At 37.8% G+C, this 20757-nt stretch overlaps 1 protein-coding gene and 1 long non-coding RNA gene across 3 annotated transcripts in view; one reads left to right on the top strand and one right to left on the bottom strand.

The window, feature by feature from the left end:
• GTF2H1 (general transcription factor IIH subunit 1) overlaps window positions 1-16897 on the top strand; it is a 36942-nt gene extending 20045 nt beyond the window's left edge. For both annotated transcript variants that reach the window (XM_077866281.1, XM_077866280.1), the window contains 8 exons: window positions 877-1004; window positions 1104-1191; window positions 4881-4969; window positions 5600-5717; window positions 9225-9315; window positions 9772-9887; window positions 10796-10888; window positions 15879-16897. In XM_077866281.1, the coding sequence (XP_077722407.1) occupies window positions 877-1004; window positions 1104-1191; window positions 4881-4969; window positions 5600-5717; window positions 9225-9315; window positions 9772-9887; window positions 10796-10888; window positions 15879-15965 (810 nt within the window). In that variant the 3' untranslated portion in view covers window positions 15966-16897. The remainder of the gene's footprint in view (window positions 1-876; window positions 1005-1103; window positions 1192-4880; window positions 4970-5599; window positions 5718-9224; window positions 9316-9771; window positions 9888-10795; window positions 10889-15878) is intronic.
• On the bottom strand, window positions 775-16610 carry LOC144294570 (uncharacterized). The gene is made up of 3 exons (XR_013361928.1): window positions 16481-16610; window positions 6866-7041; window positions 775-1177 (listed from the first exon to the last, which is right to left on the bottom strand). It is a non-coding gene; the product is annotated as an uncharacterized LOC144294570 (long non-coding RNA).
• Window positions 16898-20757: the final 3860 nt, after the last annotated feature.

Raw genomic sequence — 20757 nt, 5'->3', positions numbered from 1 at the left:
TATGACACATATGTATTATGTTGCTTGTACACCTATATTTAAGCAGTTTCCTCTCCCTGAAATGTTACTGTATTCGTGTCTGGCTTGCAAGCACTTGATCAATTTATGGTGCTCCATGAAGCTTTTTTGAACCTATCTCTGCTCTCCTGTGGGATAGAATACTTCCTCTGTTGCAGCACTTAACTATGTGTAACTGGCTTATAGCCTAGCACCCTGCTAACTAGTGTTCTGGCTCCTTTGGCACGAGGTCTTAACAACTTTCTGTCTACATGTTTGAAAATATCTATCTGTTTCTTAAATACTTATTTTTACAGAGCTTGGAAAAGTTGATTACCCTTGCTTAGACTAATACTTACTAAAAAGTTATAAAGCCAGAATTTGACTCCATATCTACATGACTCCTAAGTCTATGCCTTTTTTTCTAATTCTATGCCTGTATTCTAATTCTTCATTTAATATTTTGCTAACTATATCCAAAACAGCTCTTCTAAAAAAAAAAGGAAAGAAAGAAAGAAAAACACGGTTCAGGGTGCCTGCCTGGCTCGGTCAGTGGAGCATGCAATTCTTGATCTCAAGGTTAGAAGTTTGAGCGCCACACTGGGTGTAGAGATGACTTAAAATCTTCCTTTAAAAAATGGGTGGTTTAAGATTATTTTTATCATGCTAGAAGAAGGAGCATGTTGTATTTTTTTGTGTGTATGTAACTTGTTAAATATTTACCTGTAAAAATTGAGTAACGCAAAAAAACAAAATTTGAGTAATGCTCAGAATTAATATAGTCCCATCATCCAGAAAACTTTTTCAGCTAGGCATCTCTCTCATAATGGATAAGAAAACCAGAACTTTATTTTTAATCTTCTAAATTGTTTCTCATAGGGCTATGGCATTTCTTCTGTGCCATCTACTTCTAATTCTAAATCCATAAAGGAGAATAGTAATGCTGCCATCATCAAGAGGTTTAACCATCACAGTGCCATGGTCCTTGCAGCAGGTCTCAGGAAACAGTTAAGTATACATGCAAAGGTGCAATAACTGGGCTTTTCAAGGTAACCAGATGGAGTTGTGTTGTTCTGATTTTTAACATTTTCCCCCTTTGTTTTAAGAGAAGCACAAAATGAACAAAATGGTGAACCCAGCAGCATCGATGGAAATTCTGGAGATGCAGATTGCTTCCAGCCTGCAGTCAAAAGGGTATGGGTAAAAAGTTCAGAAGGTTTAGAGCTCAAGTTTCTCCAGATAACCTTGTATAACTATTAGTACTTTATGTTAACCCTAGATTATTTCAAATGACTCAGTTCTTCTGACCAAGACGTTAAGCATTTGGCATAAATTATAGAACGTTTTAAAGAATACTTTGTTGGTTTTTAACTTGCCAGCCCACTTTCCATGCATTCCTGTCTGTTAACTGTTCTTACTGGTTTTGTTCTCTTTTTTTTCCTTCACATGTACACATACACACATATTGACATACAGTTTGTGTTCTGGGCAAGAGTATTCAACAAAGGCAATATGACAGGAAGAAAAACTAAAGGTTTGTGTATATGATTTTAAAAGATAGGATTTGGGCCTCTTTTAAACAGCATATCAGAATTAGAAATGTGTTCTCATTAAATATTGAAGTAATCATTTGGGGCGTTTGGGGAGTATGGACAGAATTATCTACTTCCATATTTTTTCCTTCAACTTTGCCAAGCTACTCTCTCTCCAATTTTTTTTTCTCTCCCAATTTTTTAAGTTCTTCCCTAATTATAAATATAAACAGCAATCAAGCAATGTGTATTAAAATTTTAGTGGTTTATGCACTTAATTCCATTTTGGGGACAGTATTCATTTTGGACAGTTATTTTAAAAGGTAAAGGTGTGCAAATATTTAAATGCACATACCTATTATAGTATTATAACAAAGTAGCAAACATCCTAATAATATATCTGCCCATACAATGGAGATTGATGCAGCCATGAATAACTTGAAAAGGATTACTGACATACTAAATTAAAAAGAGTTCACATATGCCATAATTAGTTCATAAAAAATTATATTCAAGAAACCATTTTTGAGTCACTGAAAATATTAGGGGGTGGGAAACAAAAAAGGATAAGAGTTCTTATCCTTTATGAGTTTAGTGTCTGTAGGGAACACAAAATCAAAAGTGTTTCAGAATAAAACTTGAAGTATAGCAATTATGTTATTTAAAGTAGGAATCAAAAATAAAGTAGGAATCAAGAAAATAAAAATTCATGAATTAAGTAAATACAAAGTTCACAGAACAGGCTATGTAGTACAATTTCACATGTAAAAAAAAGTTTATGAACTTTTTTAAAAGGCCTTCAAAAATTCGCTAAATGGTTTTCTTTCCATAAAAGAATTATGAATGAGTCTTACACTTTAGTTCATTTTTTAGTAACTTAATATGTTTCTACAGGCATATACACTTTTAAAATTAACAAAGCCGGTGATACCTTGGTGGCTCCTTCGATTAAGTGTCTACCTTCGGCTTAGGTCATGATCTCAGGGTCCTGGGATTGAGCCTCAGGTTGGGCTCCCTGATCAGTGGGTTGTCTCCTCCCTCTCAACCTCCCCCTTTCTCATACTTTTGCTTTCTCTCTCTCTCAAATGAATAAATTAAAAAACCTTTAGGGGATCCCTGGGTGGCTCAGTGGTTTAGCGCCTGCCTTTGGCCCAGGGCGCGATCCTGGAGTCCCAGGATCGAGTCCCACATCAGGCTCCCGGCATGGAGCCTGCTTCTCCCTCCTCCTGTGTCTCTGCCCCTCTCTCTCTCTCTCTCTCTCTCTCTCATAAATAAATAAATAAATCTTTAAAAAAATAAAAAATAAAAAACCTTTAAAATTAACAAAGCCTGGGCAGCTCAGGCAGTTAAGCATCTGCCTTTGGCTCAGGACATGATTCTAGGGTTCTGGACTTAAGCCTCCCGTTGGACTGTCTGCTCAATGGGGGAGCCTGCTTCTTCCTCTCTGCTCGCACTGCCCATCATCCTGCTCCTGTTCTCTTTCTCTTGAATAAATAAATAAAATCTTGTAAAAAAAATAATAAATTCTATACCTGAAAACGAAGACTGTACCATATACTAACTGGAATTTAAATGAAAACTTAAAATGAAAAAATATTCTATTGGCTTTGTTAATTTTTTTTAAGATTTATTTATTTATTTATTTGAGAGTGTGCATGAGCAGAAGGGAGGGGCAGAGGGAGAGGCAGACCCCCTGCTGAGCACGGAGCACAACACTGGGTTCTATTCCAGGACCCCAGGGCTCCAGGATCATGACCTGAGCTGAAGGCAGCCACTTAAGTGCCTGAGCAGTCCAGGCACCCCTACAATTTAGTGATTCGATACTTATATATAATACCCAGTGATCATCACAAGTGCACTCCTTTAAAAAATATCTTATTTATGAGTTGAATAGTTTTTTTTTCTGATTAAGAAAAGTGAAAATAAAATGAAAGTTACAGAGAGGAGTTTAAGATGAAATCTAGGAAGTGATGCTTTTCTTTGCAGTACGATTACACTAAGTACATTTGACAGTTGGTAATTAAAGAGTTGTTAAAAATAAAATCATGGTAATTAAAAATCATGGTTTGTGTGGATTTTCACAGTGTTCAATAATGCTGACTCTAGACATTATTTGAAATCAATAGTTTGAAATAAATGGTCTGATGAATGTTCTGTACAAGGGTTTTATAGAATGAGAGATTCTGAAGTAATAAGAGTATTTTTATGGAGTTTTCGGTTAGGTATGAGAATCAGGTCATCGAATGAGACTTTGGCAAAAGTATGGGATTTGGGTTATCATGGGAGGTTAGAAAGGAATATGACTTAGGTGAAGCAACAGCAGGGGTAGAAATGAGCTTGATTTATGTGAAAATTAATGAAGATTTCTATATGCCTTGAAGTTGGTAAAAGGGTATAGATTTGAGAAAAAAAATTCTGGGTTTAGGTAAAGTGGGACTGGTGAATGTGTTAATTCTGAATATTGTGTTCCTATACTACCAGGAGAATATTCAAACTGTCCAAACAGGGGTAATTTCAGATACTAAGTTTTCAGGTTATTTAATAACCTAAATATTTTGATCCTAGTCTTGGTAGCTATAGATGAAGGTTTGACCAGATGAATTTCACAGCTATGTAAAGGATGAAATGTAGAATTATTTTCACAAATAGCCATATGTAGATTGCTTTATTTCTTTTATAATTAACATATAGGCTGTAGAAATTTAGCAGTCTGTTACTACTAGTACAGGAGAAAACAGATTAGTATAACCAAAATAGAGAGTACAGAAACCAAAATAGTACAGAAGTAAACCCAAATACCTGGAAGAATTAAATATACATGATAAACATGCTATTTCATAATGCATAGGAAATGACATTATTCTATAAATGCTGTTGGGAGAACTGTTAAAACAACTCAGATTCCTTATTCCACAATAAATCTTAAGTGGATCAAAGTTAGGCAAAAGATTTAATCCACAGAATAATAAGTAAGAAAGAAATAAAACCAAAAAAAAAAAAAACACGCAAGTAAAAGTATTTACAGCACATACAATAAATTAGTCTTACTTATTTGGTAGAAAAATAGTAAAATACACCATCTTCACCTGTCAGACTGCTAAAAACTGGAAGTTCAGTAATACTTAAGATGTGTAGGAAGTGTACTTCAGAGTGTAGGAAGAAAACAGGTACTCTGTGAGTGGTTGGTGAGAAAATGAGTTCAACAAGTTGTAGAGCATTCATTTCTAGGAATCGAATCTCATGGTGGGAAGACTTCATATTTTACTCTCTGTATAGTGGTACTTTTTCAGTCACATTTATTACTTTTGTACGGAAAAGTTAACATAAAAAGTGCTGTATTGATAATTACAGGCAAAGTTACAAGAGTCCATTGAATATGAAGACTTGGGAAAAAATAATTCCATAAAAACGATTGCACTAAACCTCAAGAAGTCAGATAGGTAAGTTTGGTCAATATCAAATTAACTTAAGGCACAACAGTTCTAGAACACAAGTCACTGCAGAGTATATTCTGCAAGTGTAGCACCCAAGTTTTCTATCCCTTTGTTACCATAAAAATACAGTATCTTCTTCCCTTGAAAATTTACTTTGGGGATCCCTGGGTGGTGCAGCGGTTTAGCGCCTGCATTTGGCCCAGGGCGCGATCCTGGAGACCCGGGATCGGATCCCATGTCGGGCTCCCAGTGCATGGAGCCTGCTTCTCTCTCTGCCTGTATCTCTGCCTCTCTCTGTCTCTCTCTCTCTCTCTGTGTGACTATCATAAATAAATAAATAAATAAAAATTAAAGAAAAAATAAAAGACAAATTCAAAATTATTTAAAAAAAAAATTACTTTGTGCATTTCAGAAAAGGATGCTAAATGATAAAAGCTAAGATAAAAAGGTGGTTCTCTGTGCTATTTTTTTATTACCCCCATAAAAATTGAGTTACTTTATTGAAATCTGTTTAAATATATTGTTTTTTCCTTTGGGGACAACTTCTATGAAGACTGCTAAAATATTTGAAGGGCAAATGTTGAGCGCCTTTATTCTGTGTGATGAGTAATTTCTTTATTCTTTGCTAATCTTCAGGTATTATCACGGTCCAACTCCAATCCAGTCACTACAATATGCAACAAGTCAGGACATTATTAATTCTTTTCAAAGTATTAGGCAAGAAATGGAAGCTTATACACCCAAATTAACTCAGGTATGTGACTTGTACAGTTTGAAAACCAGAATTCCCATAGTTCTTTCCTCCGTTTATGAGCACAACTGTATTGAACTATATAAACTGTTTTAATTGGGTTTAAAGGCATATTTCTGCTAAATAGATTTTAAAATAATCAAGAGGTAGGGAAAAAAAGATATTTGGCATACTCAAGAAGCATTTGAAGTTAAGATGTAATGAAAAATAACATAAGTTTTGTGATTGCTAATTTTTTCCTTCCACATACCCAGTGTTATTGGGAAAATTTCCCAGATTTCCGAAACACTCCTGGACATCACTATCTAGATATTCTGCATGACCTCAAACTAGAATATATAAAATAGAGCTTATTATCAGGTCTTTATTTTCTTATTCATACTTAAATTCTTCGGCAAGTTCTGTCCATTCTTCAGTATTTCTTGATTCCCACAACGTTGGTTTAAACACACTGAATCAATTTTCCGCAATGCCTCTACAGGTTATCTTTCTAAAAACAGAAATTTAATCTTATCACCCTGCAGCTTAAAACCTTTACTGTCCCCTTTCATTGACATAGGAATTGTCTGAATGCCTTTATCTGGTGTGCCAGAGCCTTTACGTTGTGGCCCGGATTCACATCTCCAGTTTGCATTCCAGCTGTATCCCCACCATTCCCTTCCACACACAACCAAGAGTCTTCTCTCCAGCCTAACACACTAAACTACCTAGAAAACAGAGAAAGCTCAGGCTTTCTCTCTTCTTAGAATGCCCTTAGTCTGTTCTGCCCCTAATAATAATTATTCAAAACTCAGCTCAGATTTCATTATCTCTGTAAAGCAATTCTCAGCATGCCCAGAACAAGTTTTGGGGCAGGGCATGGGGGCATGTCTGTTTTTGTAAACCCCGAGGCAGAGTTCATACATGTTTTATAATACTTGTCACGTATTGGAACTTACTTTTTGCTTTTTATTTTGCAGTAATCTCAAATTTACAGCAAGTTGCCAAAAGAATGTTTTCTGGCCTATTTTGAGATTAGAAACTCTGAAATATTTCAGTTTGTATTTCCTAAAACAAAACATTCCTCATAAATAACACAATATAATTACAGAAATGATAAGTTAACACTGATAAAGCATTGTTATTCTTTAGGTCTTATACAAAAATGTTACCAGTTGTATCAGCAGTGTCCCTCACAGCAAAGAAAACTTTTTTGGTCCAGCATCCAAGTCAGGTTCCAAGTTGTATTTGGTTCTCTCGTATCCCTTTAGTCTCCTTTCAAATGGAATCGTTTTACAGTTTCATGGTCTTGATATTTGAGTAGAGCCAGTTTTAAGATTTTATTTATCTATTTCAGAGAGAGAGAGACAGAGAGCATGATGAGTGGGGAGGAAGGGCAGAGGGAGAAGCAGACTCCCCACTGAGCCTGATGCAGGACTCAATCCCAGGACCCTAAGATCATGATCTGAGCCAAAGGGAGAGGCTTAACCCATTGAGCCACCCAGGTGCCCCTTGAGCAATACTTTTAAGACTATGTAAATATTCTGTTTCTTATCAAACTATTACCCACAGTTTTTTAGAATCCATTTTTTATTCTTACCAGAAACAATACCATGGTAGTTAAATGGTGACTTTTTGTTGTTGTTGTTGTCTTTGAGAGAGTGCACAAGCAGTGGGAGGAGCAGAGGGAAAGGGAGAGAGAATCTTAAGAGTTGGACGCCCAACTGACTGAGCCACTCAGGTGCCCCAAATGGTGATTTTCTAATCCCATTATTCCTTCTACATTTATCATTTGACACTTTGCTAAGATGAAGAGCTTGCCTTTCCGTCTCTTGCATTTATTTATATCAGAATGGATTCATGGGTTCTTACATTATTTTCTGGGTTATTAACTGTTGCTGTCTTTTTGTTAAACTAAGGTATAATTTACATGCAGTAAATTATAAAATGTACATTTTTTTAGTCTCTTTTGCAAATTTTAATAAACATATGCAGTTCGGTAACAACCAACACAAGTCAAAAAGCAGTTTTGTCACCCCCAAAAGTGTACCCATGCCTCTTTGTAGTAATTAGTACCTTCCCATGCCCCTCACACTGGCTCCTGTATCTTTCTGATGATTTCTTCATCAATTTTTGAGTACCTTACTTTATGGAACAATGAGATCTTCCAGGTTCATCTTATGCTTTCTCTGCCCCAGCCACAGAATCTTCTTTAGTGCTGCGTAGATTTAGAAGCCAAAGATCTGGGGATGCCTGGGTGGTGCAGTCAGTTAAATGCCACACTCTTGATTTCTGGGGTCTTGGTATCAGCATGGTGTGATTGAGCCCTAAGTCGGACTCTGCCCTCAGTGCGGAGCCTGCTTGGGATTCTCTCTCTTGGTGTAGAATTTAAAAAGAAAGAAACAAAGACCTGGGTGCAGTGTTTTCATTGCTTTTGGGGTATCATTTACTGCTAGTGTTATTGTCCCTTCCATGACCAGAGCTGAGAAATATAGGTATGTACATATATGCACACGTAATACATTTGAGATTATTTGACTACTTTTTTTCTTCTTGGTATATAACTGCCCAACATCTGGCTCTTGGGCCCAGATAGACTCTCCTGGTTGTTTTTAAGCTGTGGTCAATCTTAGATATTTAAAGTTTTCCCCACATCCACTCTGCATCCCCAAAATGATTTAATATCTAAGACACATGAATTGACTCAGGAATGCCCAGGAAGTTATCTCTCCTTGGGTGTGTGTACCTGAGTGCAGCCCATGGCTAGTCAGCAAACTCAACAATCAGTGAAACTTCTGGGTCCAACACATTAAATTTCTGACAAAAAGAAATAGGAATAACATGAACTCCCATGTTCTCTTCACTCATTGTTGTCATGTCCTGTACCCTTAGGCCAGGTTGAAAATTTATTTTCAGCCAGTCCCTTATACCCATAGATTTCTACTTGCAAAAACATCATTGAAAAGCCTTGCACATACTAGCCCTGCACTTGAACTATTCAACAAATTATTTGTTCCTCTATAACCACAGTGCCTGGCACTTGTTAAGCATTCCACTGAATACATAGGTCAATTATTTCCTTAACTATTGATACTGATACAGTGGGGAGTATGTTTTTTTCCCCTTTTGGCAAGGTATATTCACTCCTTTGGAAAACGGCAAACGGCTCTGTTTTCTCCTCCCCCCCCCACCCCCCCCGCTACCGGCTAGTACACGTTATATTGTTTTTGCTTGTTTTCTTAAACTCAATTTTACCTTCATTGGTAAAAGTTCACAAGTTTAGTTGAGTTGGTGCTTAAGAAAGTGCTTTACTAGCCAAAGTGTGAGTTTTGAGTTCTATAGACTTGCTTGTTTCGCTGGAAGACTGGTAGGTATTTTTTTCTGGCCTCATGCAAAATAATTCACTCTGGCTGCTATAAATTGTATACTGTTAGTACAGGAATAAAGATGTACTGAATGTTTTGCTGTAAAACAAGTAAGAAAGATGGCAAGAAGAGAAAAACCACTTTTCTGTGTCTTCATTTCTTTCAGGTTCTCTCAAGTAGTGCTGCCAGTAGTACTATCACAACGCTGTCACCTGGAGGAGCACTTATGCAGGGAGGGACACAGCAAGCCATAAACCGTATGTGCTGGGCCACTTTCTTTGCTGTCCCTTTACTTAAATAAACTCTAAAGAGCAAGTTGAGAGGAATGCAAAAATTATATTCTGTTTTTTGGGAGCATTTCTGGAACTTATGTTTTTATGCGTATAGATCCTACTTAGACAAGAGTTAGGTTTCATTAATTATCTTAATATTACAAACAGCAGTACATTGCTAGTCTCCTTAATCATACTAAAAGCTTTCTTTTTTACTTTCCAGCCTCCTAGAATAAAAGGAAACCTGAAAATTATTCCAAAATCTAAGGGAATTTAAATTTTAAGATCTGTTAGCCACAAAATCATTAACTTATCTCTGAATAGCACATCCTGGTTTAGCATTGGCAAAGAACACATGATCATATTTATTTTGTGAGTGATCGTTCTTTCAGAGACTATACATATGTGGAAATAACTTTTATCCAATTCTTTCTTCTGCAGAGATGGTGCCAAATGATATTCAGTCTGAATTGAAACACCTTTATGTGGCTGTTGGGGAACTTCTACGGCACTTCTGGTCCTGCTTTCCTGTTAATACACCATTCCTAGAAGAAAAGGTCAGAATAATTCCAAACAGCCAGCTCTCTGGTAGTATGACTTAGTAGGGTGTTATTTTGAAATCAAAATTGTATTGAGTATTTACCATGTGCTAGACATTCAGATAACTACTTGCATATGTTAATTTAAGCCTACAGCATCTTAATGGAGTAGGTTTTGAAACCCATTTTATAAATAAACTTGAGATCCAGGCCATTTCTATAACCTATAGTTGGACATCTTAAAACTTGTGTCTAGCTCGAATCCACTAGGAGCAATGAAGGACAGAGACCCAAAACAAGTTATATATGTAAAATTATTTATTTGGTATATTTTTTAGAGGTAGCGAAATTCAAACTGAGCCTGACAACAAATACAGCACTAGCTATATAACACTAAACACTAAAATCCTTTTTTAACCAATTAAAGGACAGTTGACAAATAGAAAATATATATAGTATTAATAGTAGTAATTGAACTGTATAGATTGCTCTTTTAAACAACCCTCTAAAAAAAAAAAAAGATTAAATGCCCCATTAAAAATAATAGTCAAAAGATTTTTAACAGGCACCTCACTAAAGAATGCACTTGGCTCAGCAAACCTAAGAGGACATTTTCATACTCCCTAGTATTCAAATAATCTTCAAAGCTACAGTGAAAGAGCATTTTTTTTTATCTATGGTTTTTAAAAGAACAAAAAATTTAAAATGATCTGTGATGGCCAGGTTGCTAAGAGTCCTTTCTTCCATTAAACTTGTACTACCTTGTTTAAAAAATGTTTTGACCCAGAAATTCAGTATTCAGGAATTTAATATAAATTCCTAAAGCCAATTAATCTATTTAAAAAAAAGTAACCTTCCTGTGTTTCTATCTTACCTCCCATAGGTTCTCTAAGATTTCTCTAATTTATTTCTGTCATCGTCTTTAGGTAGTGAAAATGAAAAGTAATTTGGAGCGATTTCAAGTTACGAAGCTCTGCCCATTCCAAGAAAAAATTCGGAGACAGTATTTAAGCACAAATGTAAGGCAACAATGTGATTTTGGCCTGATTTTCTTTCTCTGTGTCACAAAATTATGAGATTAATTTTGTTTTCATGTGAGTGAGTAGATAAATTGGGTTCATTTGTTTTTTCTATTGCTCAGAGTACAGTTTGTTTTTTTTAGTTTTTGTTTTGTTTTGTTTTGTTTTAGTAATCTCTGTACCCAGTGTGGGGCTCTCTCTCACTCAGGAGCTTCTCAAGGGTACTATTTTTTAAATGAAAATGTATCATACATTCAAGAGTATATAAAATACGTAACACTTCAAAACAAGGATCTACCCATAAATTGCCATAAGAAATGGAACAATACCAGTACCCATAGGTATTCCCTATCCAGTTGCCTACCCCTCCTTCACAGTCTTCCAAGGCCACAACTAACCCAGGCATTTATAATAATGAACTCCATGGGTTTAAGTTTGTTTTAAGTAAGCTCTATGGGGCTTGAACTCACAATCCTAAATCAGGAGTTACTGCTCTGCCAATTGAGCCAGTCAAGGAGCTCTAATCATCTCTGTGCTTTGTTTTATAGATCTAGAAACCTATATATATGTTCCTAAAAAATTATTATTTTGAAAACTTAACCCTGCCAAGAAAGGCAGAATTGCTACTCTGTAACAGTAAACCTTAGAGTTGCTGCCTAATGGTCTGCCTTCACCTACCCTAATTGCTTACAGCAGCGCAGGCCTGGGGGTGAGGTAGTGGGTGAAAAGTGTCACTTTGTGCTCAGGATTTTTAACATTGTTTTTAATGCAAGGCTAGAGCAACCACTCAAGATGGGGTTTTTTTGTATGTGTTATGCAATTCCCTCTGAGATGACTGGGAAAGAAGAATATATACAATTTTAGGATTTAGTATTTCAGTAAATGGGCTAATCAAAAGGAGGAGTTTTATAATTGAAAGCTGAAAATTCTTTGTCAGTAAGGTTTTTTAGTATTTATTCCCTAAACATTCTACATGGTTTGTCTCAGAATAGAATTATAGTACTAAAAATCAGGAAGGAAACTTGAAGTTCCTTCCTATATGAGAGCAAGGACAGCACATGGGTTTCAATTTATGTGTTGTCTTCTCGGTTGTAACTGCCTGGAACACTAGAAAAAAGGATTCTGAAGCCCCGTGCATACATAACCTCAAAGATGTTGAAGGTTTGGTTCCAGATCACCTCAGTAAAATGATTCAAATGAATTTTTCTGTTTCCTAGTGCATGTAAAAATTGTTTACATTCTCTTATAGTCTATTAAATATCCAATAACTGGGATCCCTGGGTGGCTCAGCGGTTTAGAGCCTGCTTTTGGCCCAGGGTGTGATCCTGGAGTCCCGGGATCGAGTCCCACGTCAGGCTCCCTGCATGGACCCTGCTTCTCTCTCTGCCTGTGTCTGCCTCTCTCTCTCTGTTTCTCTTGTGAATGAATAAATAAAATATTTTTTTAAAAGTATGCAATAACATTATATTTTTAGAAACATTGTACCTCCCTTAATTTAAAAATATTTTATGGCTAAAATTGCTATCCCCTGAACTTTCAGAGTCAATCTTTTTTGCTGGCGAAGGATCTTATTTCTGTGTTGGTGGCTGCTGAAGGTTGGGGTGGCTGGTAGCAGTTTTTAAAAATAAGAGCAGTGAAGTTTGCTTCAGAGTCACCCTTCTCAAATTCTGCTGCTGCTTTATCAGCTAAATTTATGTAATATTCTAAATATCCTGTTGTCATTTCAACAGTCTTCACAGCATCTTTACCAGGAATAGATTCCATCTCAGGAAACTACTACTATCTTTGCTCATCCCTGAGAAACAACTCCTCATTCATTCAAGTTTTATTATGAGATGGCAGTCATTTAGTCACATCTTCAGGCTCTACTTCTAATTCTAGTTCTCTTTCTATTTCCTTTACTTTGCAGTTACTTCTTCCAAATTCATGTTAATGTTGGTATTTTAACCTCTTCCCAGGAATCATGAGTATTCTTAATGGCATCTAGAACGGTGAATCCTTTCCAGAAGGCTTTCATTTTACTTCGCCTAGATCCATCAGAGTAATCCCTGTCAATGGCAGCTATGGCCTTAGGAATTGTATTTCTTAAATAATTAGACTTAGGAGTCAGAATTACTCCTTAACTTACAGGCTACGGAATAAATAAATGTTGGGTTAGCAGGCATGGAAACAACATTCATCTTGCACATCTCCATCGGAGCTCTTGAGTGACCAGGTACATTGTCAAAGTCACCAACTGCATTAGCTCCTAATAAGAGAATCAGTGTGTCCTTTGAAGTTTTGAAGCCTGGCACTGACTTCTCTCTAGCTATGAGAGTCGTGGATGTCATATTCCAGTAGAAGGCTGTTTTGTCTATATTGAAAATCTATTGGTTAATTTAGCTGCATTTGTTAATTAACTTAGCTAGATCTTCTGGATAACCTGCTGTACCTTATACATCAGTACTTGCTGCTTCACCCTTGCACTTTGTTACAGAGATGGCTTCTTTCCTTAAAGGTAATGACCCAACTTTGATGGCTTTGGACTTTTCCTCTACAGTTTCTTCACTTCTCTCAGCCTTCATAGAACTGAAGAGAGTGACCTTCCTCTGCATTAGGCTTTGGCTAAAGGCAACGTTGTGACTGGTTTGAGCTTCTGTCCAGACCACTAAAACTTCATATCAGCAATAGACTGTTTTGCTTTCTTACCATTCATATTTTCACAGGAATAACAATTTTTTTTTCAAGAACTCTTCCTTTGCATTCACAACTTAGCTAACTGACACAGTGAGGCTTAGCTTTCATTCAGCCTGTTTCAACTTTCAACACCCCTTCCTCACTAAGAGGAAGTTTTGTTTTACCGTGGGAGTTGTGTGACTCTTCCTTTTTCACTTGAACACTTAGAGGCCATGGTAGGGCTATTAATTGGCCTATTTGCAGCATTGTGTGTCAGCAAATAGGGAGTTCTGAAGACAGGGGAGAGAGAGGGGAACAGCCAGTCAGTGCAGCCGTCAGAGGACACAGCATTTATCGATTTAAAGTTTACCATCTTGGGATCCCTGGGTGGCGCAGCGGTTTGGCGCCTGCCTTTGGCCCAGGGCGCGATCCTGGAGACCCGGGATCGAGTCCCACATCGGGCTCCTGGTGCATGGAGCCTGCTTCTCCCTCTGCCTGTGTCTCTGCTTCTCTCTCTCTCTCTCTCTCTGTGACTATCACAAATAAATAAAAATTTAAAAAAATAAATAAATAAAGTTTACCATCTTACAGGTATGCTTTATGGTGCCCCAAAACTAATTGCAGAAACATCAAAGTCAAACTGTCACAGATTACCATGAAAAAGTTTGAAATGTTGCAAGCATTACTAAAATGTGACACAGAGACACAAGGTGAATGAATGCTGTTGGGAAAATGGCTTTTCCCTGGTAGAGTCAGTTGATGCAGTGTTGCCCCAAATCTTCAATTTGCGATTAAAAAACAAACCACTGAGAAGCATGATAAGCATAATAAAACAAGGTATGCCTGTACAACCTCACAAGAGGTTATGGCAATCATCTCTTCTCACTGGCACTATGGAACCACTGGTGCCCATCAAGCAAAATAAATGATTTTTATATACTTTCCAGACAACTAAATAGCATAATACTTTTTCTCCTTACCCCCACCCCCACCATAATGATAACAGATGGGGTGAATAAGTGTGTTGGTGTTTTTTTTTTATTCCATCTCAGATTGAATCTAAGTTATTGACATGCTAAAAGAATTAAGGACTTCCTGTCGCCATTGCATCCTGCCAGAACTGACTTGCAGACTTTATAAGACTGTTAGTTCCAACTACATAAATACTGTCCGTCTCCAAAGAAACAGATACTCCAAAGACATTTTCCTTCAGGAGTCTTTATCAACTTCAATCAGTGTGATCCTGTTGACCTTTAGTTATATCCATAGCAAGGGTAAAAATCTTTTTCTATTCAAGATGTATAGTTCTGACCTAAGGTGTGACATAATACTTACGTGAAGTACTGAATGACACCATTAAGATTTTCTTTAATTTACTGAGTAACATTGAAATTCCCTAACATTGGAGCTGGAAAAGACCGTAAAAAAAAACATAGAAAAATACTTCACAAGATTGGCTGTGCAACAAAATTAGCTACAGGAGCTTTTGAACATAGATTCCTGATCTTGTGCCAGACCTGCTACATCAGAACCTTAAGGAGAGAGGGGTGCCTGTGTGGCTCAGTCAGTTAAGCACCTGCCTTCAGCTCATGATCCTGTAGTCCTGTAATGGAGCCCTGCATCAGATTCCCTGTTCAGCAGGAACTTCTCCCTCTGCCCCTGCCCCTGCTCATTCTCTCTCTCAAATAAATAAAAATCTGTTGTTGTTTTTTGTAAAGATCTTCAGGAGAGTAAGGCATTTTTTTCAAATGTTCTATAAAATAATGTTGATGCCACCATCCTGTCCTTAGTCAACAGACTAATGTTTAAATCTAGAAACTGTCAATCAGAGGATCCCTGGGTGGCGCAGCGGTTTGGCGCCTGCCTTTGGCCCAGGGCGTGATCCTGGAGTCCCGGGATCGAATCCCACGTCGGGCTCCTGGTGCATGGAGCCTGCTTCTCCCTCTGCCTATGTCTCTGCCTCTCTCTCTCTCTCTCTCTCTCTGTGACTATCATAAAAAAATAAATAAAAAATCATCAGCTCTTGAAACTATCAATCAGTTCAGTACACCTCCCTCATTTGACAGAAGAAACTGAGGTCTAGAGCTCAGTTTCAACTTCCATGGTGTCCTATAGCTAGTTAATAACAGGCCAGACAGAGCAGATGAATGTCCAGCCTCTATCCCACCAGTGTGTCTGAAAATACCTCCACAAAGGGCTTGTAGGTTGCCTCATCGGAGTAATAGAAATGAGCTTGGAAACTATACTCTGAAGTATGTGCCAGATCTGGATCAGAACGGTTAACCTCCCCAGCCTTTGCCCAGTTATTGCTTAAGTGTCTTGCTTTGTTTTTCAGTTGGTAAGTCACATAGAAGAGATGCTCCAGACAGCCTACAACAAGCTCCACAAGTGGCAGTCACGGCGTCTGATGAAGAAAACGTGAAGTATCTGTGGCTCTCGCAGGTTTTGTGAAATTAAGAGAACTGTGACCTGCAGTGACTCTGGAAACCTGGCTAAGACATGCCGATGATCGCACAGAAGTGACAAACATCTGCACCATGCCAACTCTCGGAGCTGATGCTGTTGTTCTTGCACATTGTGAACTGAAAGGAAAGGAACTGTGACAAAACTCAAAGCTGAGGAGGTAAATTAAGGCAGAACCAAAATGAGCTAAGTTGCAGAGATAAATATATATATGTATATGTATATATACACATATATATATTTTAAAGAGACACTGTTTACTGCAGTTACTCAGGAACTGCTTTTGATTCACATTAAGCTGCTTTCAGAAATTAAAAAAAAAAAACTTTTTAAAAGGGTGCATTGATAAAATCTGAGGTTTGTTTTTTTTTCTTTGTAAATTTTTTTCCTAAGTTTATGGCACAGGGTACACCTTAAGTATTTCTCCTCCATCCTCCCCTTGGATCCTCAAGTTGTACTGAATTCTAATTATACCTTACATCAGCAAGTTAAAGAGAGTACTTTAAAGTAAAGCAGAAGGAGACTGTTGTTCAGCCATCAGGAAACAGTTATAGTCAGAAGACATCATTGGTCCTGTGTTTCCTACGGAAATAAGAAACAATAAATGTTGCACTGAATGTTTGTGGTTTGGAGTCCCTAAATAATTAAGAGGGAACATATTTGCAGAAAGTTGTGTGGGGTTTTTTTATGCAGAATTTTGTCAAAAGACAATGGCGCTGCATGTTTTTCTTTGAGTGCAAATGTACATTGCTAAGATTTTTTTTTAAGATGGCATGTGCTTTGAAAAGAGGAAATTGCATTTTTAAGAGTTTAAAAATCTTACGAGTGAGAAATATAAGAAATCTTACTTATTTTCACCTCTTTAGAAAAAAATAAAAGATGTTTCTCATATCTCCTTTTCTCCAGTATCTGACTGTTACTGTTCTTGGCGAATCGATAATCATTGCATAGTGACTGAAAAGCCTACATGCAAAAAAAAAACACATTCTTGTTTCTGGACTCATGCCATATTTTGTTCCTAATAGGATCAACTCACTGTTTAAGACTTCAGATGTATTAAAAATTACAGGAAAAAAAAAACTTTTTATAGGTACTGTTTTAACTGTTAACACATCTTGTGATTTCTCACGTGTGGTATTTACTCTGGTAGGCTACTCATTCTTTTTTAAAGCCATTGTACAAGCTGGCTGTCTTTCCTTTTTTTCTTGCTTTTTTAAAATTATTTTTGTATTGAAGTATAGTTGACATACAACGTTGTATTCCTTTCACGTGTACAACATAGTGATTCAGCAAGTCTACATGTTATGCTGTATGTTTGCCACAAGTGTAGCTACCGTCTGTCACCATTGATTACAGTACCAGTGACAATATTCTGTATGCAGTACCTCCCATCCTTGTGACTGATTATCTTTCATATAATGGCTACAAAGGGGTCAAAAACTTGGTCTTTGAACTGGTAAAAGAGAAGGGGCGACATCCCTTTCAGCTTCAGTCTTCCCATTTCTCCTTCAGATCAGAACAGTAATAGTGGAATCTCTTACACCTTACAGTTTTGCAAAGTGCTTTTCAAGTGTATTATCACTACAACTACTGTAAGCAATAGCAGTGGAGCAGGTAGAGAATGTTTGAAATGAAGAGTATGTATCTGTTGGGAAAGCCAAGTGTAAACAAATACCCTGTTGAGTACTCTTATTAAGTGATGGAAGTAACGGAGACTGAAGAGAGAAACCACTTTGGGGAACTGGGTAGGCTTTACTAAGGAGGTAATATTTTAGCTAAGCCTTGCAGGTTGAATAGGGAAAAGCATGATGAAGGTGTGAGGGCTTGGAAAGACCCCAGTGTGTTAGATTAGAAGGTTGGGAATGACCAGTAAATGACTGGGAAAATCAGTGTAATCCGGATTGTTAATGGCTTTGTATGCCAAGGTAAGAAATTCAAGACTTCATCCTTTAGGCATGGGTTATGTCAGAAAAAATTGTAAGTTTTTATGAAGGTTGGTTGGTTGGTTTTTAGATAAAGCCTGGCAGGTAGGAAGGCCAACCCCCTAAACATGCCAATCCAGACTGGAAACTAGGTCCAAATTAAAGAAGAGTTCTGGTAAATAGGAAGGGATGAGTAAAGACATTCTTAAGAAATGTGACCAAGTCTTACAGGAAATGAAGGATTTAAGGATGATTTCACCCGAGATAGCTCTCAATTTCATGTCTACCTTGCATTTAAAGTATCTTATCCTTGGAGTCTTTTCAAAGTGAACTTTGGCTGCCGTTTGGTCCTGTTACTTTCCTACCTTCTGATTGTGGAAAACGATCGCACCTTTCCGGCTGTATCTCACTTCATTCTCCACTTGGATGGAGATATAACCAGTGAAGTGGGTAGGTGTGACAGATAATTTTACAAATCAGAATAGATCGGGACGCCTGGTTGGCTCAGTGATTGAGCGTCTGCCTTTGGCCCAAGGTATGATCCCGGGGCCTGGGATGGAATCCCCCATTGGGCTCCCTGTATGGAGCCTGCTTCTCCCTCTGCCTGTGTCTCTGCCTCTCTCTCTCTTTCGTAAATAAATAAAATCTTAAGGAAGGAAGGGAGGGAGAGAGGGAGGGAGGAAGGAAGGAAGGAGAAAGAAAAGAAAAGAACTGGTTTAGATGTTAGGTGATGGGATTTACCTGAACTGCTAAGCTTTTGCAGTCCCTTAGGGATAAGATGCTTGTGAAGTTGGAAACTTTTATTCCCCAAGTCACGCCTCCATTGGCTAGATTTTCTTTTGACTTCCTTGCTATTTCTACCTCTGATTCTATTCTGTGTTGCTTTTATGGAAAATCACAGTAGTCTGCTTAATGGGTCCCATTAGCCCAGAGGGCTGCAGAATATAATAATGAAATCATAACCTGCCTTAGGAGAATTGACTGTCTCTTGGAAAGAAGCGGAAAGTCAGTAGTGCTGGTTTGCTTTGGATTTAAACTACAAAGTGAATTCTGTGTTGCGCTGCCAACTTCAGTCTTGAAGACTAAAGAATGCTTTAGCATCTGTACCTATAATGGTAATCATCCGTTATAACATCCAGGGGGAGAGTTGAATTCTGAAAGTGATTCCAGCCAGTATATATACCATCTGGAGCCAACAGTGGCCCTGGGATAGAAAGCTGCCTATTTTAAACTTAGATTTGCTGTCTCCAGTGTCAAGACTTGCATGGGATTCCTGAGTGTGTTAACCTCTGCCCTTTCCCAGTTTAGCTTCTTGAAGACTCAGCTGTTCTCCCAGTTTCTGAGGCCAAGGGAATATTAGTTATTTTCAGCTCTGAAGCTATCCAGAGTTGGAGTATTGCCTAGAACCTGGTTCAGGAGTGATCAGCCTCAGTTTGTAGTCCATGTTCTTGCTTGGGGGCATTAAAATCGTTGAAAAGACTTTAGAATTCCAGCTTCCATAACCACAGAATCCTGTTTCCATCATCTTTTTCATAGAGTTCGTAATACATAGGACAAACAAGGAATTGTACCTGCCAAGGCAAAGCCTCAGGTCCAGCTCCTCTCACTGCACCCCACCCCCCCCATCTCAACAATACACTAAGAATACTACCTTTGGAACATACCCTCTCTGGCTACCTGGTAACCTGCCGTTTATTGGAGTGGCTGATAATAGGAATAGACTGAAGCTGAATATAAATTCTGGCTTAAATTTAAGTTTTACTTTTCCATAGTCATAAATAGCAAGATGGTACTTAAACCCAACCTGTTAGCAATTACATTAAATGTAAACAGGCTGAACACTTTAAAAGGACGAAGATTTTGTCAGATTCGGTTAAAAAACAAGACTCAACACACACTAGTTAGAATCACAAAAACAAACAAACAAACAAACAAACAAAAAAAAAGAATCACAAAAACATCTACACTTAACTCACCAGACTTGCCCTCCATCGAGTGTCAAATTCAGGTTCACTAAGTGTTAGAGTTCAAAGTCCTTTATTACTCAGATTTATTTCTCTGATTCCAGTAGCTAACTGTTGTGAACAAAGTAATAAAAAGTGAATGACCTATAAGATTGTTACCATTATGGGATCCCTGGGTGGCGCAGCGGTTTGGCGCCTGCCTTTGGCCCAGGGCGCGATCCTGGAGACCCAGGATCGAATCCCACGTCAGGCTCCCGGTGCATGGAGCCTGCTTCTCCCTCTGCCTATGTCTCTGCCTCTCTCTCTCCCTGTGTGACTATCATAAATAAATAAAAATTAAAAAAAAAAAAAAAAGATTGTTACCATTAGTCTTCACTTTAAAAATTCTTACAAAAGTATAATTTTTTTAAGAGTTGAATAGTACCGAAGCATATAAAGTAGAAGATGGTTCTCTACCCTTACCACCAAATTTCACTCTGCTGAGGTAATGCTCAGTGCATTTTTTTGCTTTTGCTTTTTTTTTTTTTTTTAAGATATTATTTATTTATTCATGAGAGGCAGAAACATAGGCAGAGGGAGAAGCAGGCTCCCCTTGGGATTCCAGGATCATGCCCTGAGCTGAAGGCAGATGCTCAGCCAATGAGCCACCCAGGTGCCCCCCCGCCCTTGTTTTTTTACATATTAGCACAAGGGCAAGGTGCAGGGGCAGAGGAACAAGAAAGACTTCACACTGGACATGGAACCTGACACCAGGCTTGATCCCAGGACCCTGACATTATGACTTGAGTCAAAGCCAGACACTTAACTGGGCCACGCAGGCGTCCCTCATTGCGTTTTCTTATGGACACTTTTCTATGCACTCAAA

Source organism: Canis aureus, chromosome 23 (genome assembly GCF_053574225.1).
Source record: "Canis aureus isolate CA01 chromosome 23, VMU_Caureus_v.1.0, whole genome shotgun sequence".
In the NCBI taxonomy this organism is placed as follows: domain Eukaryota; kingdom Metazoa; phylum Chordata; class Mammalia; order Carnivora; family Canidae; genus Canis; species Canis aureus.
Note: the sequence above shows the minus strand (reverse complement) of the source record. Positions and strands in the feature narration are given on the sequence as shown.